This window comes from Penaeus vannamei, chromosome 26, assembly GCF_042767895.1.
Source record: "Penaeus vannamei isolate JL-2024 chromosome 26, ASM4276789v1, whole genome shotgun sequence".
Classification (NCBI taxonomy): domain Eukaryota; kingdom Metazoa; phylum Arthropoda; class Malacostraca; order Decapoda; family Penaeidae; genus Penaeus; species Penaeus vannamei.
In genome coordinates, this window is record NC_091574.1 from 17903777 (window position 1) to 17906276 (window position 2500).

At 42.2% G+C, this 2500-nt stretch overlaps 1 protein-coding gene across 10 annotated transcripts in view; it reads right to left on the bottom strand.

The window, feature by feature from the left end:
* Positions 1–2500, bottom strand: part of axo (axotactin) — a 65431-nt gene that overhangs the window by 10373 nt on the left and 52558 nt on the right. For all 10 annotated transcript variants that reach the window (XM_070140075.1, XM_070140073.1, XM_070140074.1 and 7 more), the window contains 6 exons: positions 2309–2459; positions 1699–1891; positions 1102–1258; positions 772–947; positions 520–622; positions 1–143 (listed from right to left, as the gene is read on the bottom strand). The exon at positions 1–143 is cut by the window's left edge and continues 15 nt beyond it. In XM_070140075.1, coding sequence (XP_069996176.1) covers positions 1–143; positions 520–622; positions 772–947; positions 1102–1258; positions 1699–1891; positions 2309–2459 — 923 coding nt within the window. The remainder of the gene's footprint in view (positions 144–519; positions 623–771; positions 948–1101; positions 1259–1698; positions 1892–2308; positions 2460–2500) is intronic.

The following is a 2500-nucleotide window of genomic DNA, read 5'->3' on the forward strand; positions in this document are numbered from 1 at the left end:
CTTGCCGTTCAACAGTGCTTCCTTTTCCTCTTCATCCATCATCTTCTTCTCCTTCTTTCTCTTTTTCTGTCCCATTCGCAGCAGGAGAATGAGGACGATGATGATAGCAATAAGGAACACAATACCGGCTGCGGCGGGCACCACTGTCATGGCGAAAATTCTTAGTTATTTATTAATTTTTCTTGGGGTATATTTCTTTTTTTTTGATAGGTTTCAGATTAATTAGGACATCGGTTGTTTTGAATTCACTTTACATTGTATACTTAATGTTTTTCGTTCTGTTATCTTCGTAATAGGTATAAAATAAAAAGCAGTCAGGTAATTACGATCTACATTAAGTAACATGATGTGTCAACTACTGAACATGAAACTGTACGAGCAAGTAATCGAGAAATGAATAACATTTATTCAATACTATATTTTCGGTTTCTATAAAAAAGAGGAAAAAAACAGGTAGAGAAACAGGCAAACAAAACAAACACGACTATCTCCAGAGGAATAGTCACAGGCCATAAATACCGTTATCCATAGGCGTGTCCCGCACCGGATGTCCAGTCGGAGTCCTGACAGCCTCGAAGTGCATCTTCACGAGAGGTTGGGGCTTCCAAACGTCACCGAATACCTTTAGCGATAAAGTAGAATTTATTATTTTTCATGGCAATAAAGAAGGACTCAATAAAACCGATAATAAACAAAGTCGGAGATAATCGACTGTATTCACACTGGCATGTATGATTGATTATTCCGCTGTCTCGATCGGAGACAACGCACCGCGATCATGGTGTTATCTTCCCCGATTCCGCGAAGGAGGCTCGGAGCTCCCCCGGCCCCGAAGGCAGCGCAGGATCCTTCCGAGGGAGGCAGGCTGCTCTTGGCGATGTGCATATCCCGTCTCAGAGTCATGGCAAGTGGACGCAGTTTCCCCCCAGCGTAGTTGATCTCAACGTCTGTAGAGAAGTCGGAGCAAAATATGATAATCTGTGTTGGATCCGCAAGCGAGTTTTTCGAACGCGAATGTCTCCAAAAGTCGGGTGGATTTTTTTGAGGGGGGGGGCAAATATGCTTCTCCTGTTGTAATAAGATGTAATGTAAATAACTCACTCGAAATACAGCCGTGGAAGTTCATGTAGTGACTCAAACGATCATCTGTCCCTGCCTTTACGCCGCCCAGGTACAAATATGTACCATCTTGCCTGAGACTTGTCGAGATGTCGTACACAGATCGCAAGGGGAAGGTCGTATGTTCTTTCCCGTCCACCTGGCAACACGTTTAAGGGAATTATAATGGAACGAGAACCTCCAAATCATTTGTTTTTGTAGCGTTGTGGTGTGGTGCTGATGTCTGTGCAGTAGTACGAAGGTGCTTGTGGCGTCTGTTGTGTAAATAGTATAGCTTTGAAATGCATTACACAGCTAACTAAAATATACGAAGAAAAAGAAACGTCCGATCCAAGATAACCACCTTGAGAACAGTAAGATTTAGCACTAATATGTACAATAACACAACAAAGATAAGATTATAACAATCTAAATGAATGAACAGATAAGGATAAGAACAAATCATTAATAATATGATTTCGTATATAATTTCTTAAAACAACCCCCCCTCCCTCCCCATTTTTTCTTTTTTCTTCTTTGTGTATGTAGATTACCATTCAAATTCAAAGAAAAAGATCAATAACAACAAAAAATGTCTACCTTGAGCATCCATTCCGTCGACGACCTTGTGACAACCACGTGGTGTCTGTAGCCATCAAAAACATCAATTTGGTGAGCCGAGGGCGTGAGTTTGGCCCCGTGTACCATTTGTGAGTCCAAGTCAGAGAACTGCGCCTCGACCAAGAGAGATCCGTCACTTTCCACGCCCACCAGGAGATAGTCGTGGGCGGTGCTGGGAGAAAAAACAAGAAACGTGCAATGCTACGAATGAATAATTGATATCTGACTTGAAATCACTAATCAAAGAAATGATGAATGAAAATGAAGTTATGTTCAGTGTCAGATTATATGCAAAATCATTGAGGGAACACAGGTATACGTGAAGAAAACTTACATAGATGAGATATGGAAAGTTGAAAAAATGAGGAAAACAAAATAAGCAATGGTGTTTAACATCAACAGCTGTTAAAAATAGATAAAGCCAGATAAACAGAGAGAGAGAGAGAGAGAGAGAGAGAGAGAGAGAGAGAGAGAGAGAGAGAGAGTAAGGAGAAACAGAGACACACAACAAGAAGCAGACACAGAAAAAGGCTGACAAGTGCACAGAATTAGCAAGGGGGAAACGAGAATAGGACGCCAGACGCACTACCTTGGATCGGTGGACCTGAGGAGCAAGATCAGCTGAGGTTCGCTGACAATCTTCGAGGCCGAGAAAGCGAACTCGAGAGAGAAGTCGGAAATAACAGACGAATTACTGGCTTTGCTCATCCACTGGTCTCCTCTGAAGGTGAAGGCTGACTCTGTTGACGAGAGATGGTAGGGATTAATGAGGCCATATGCG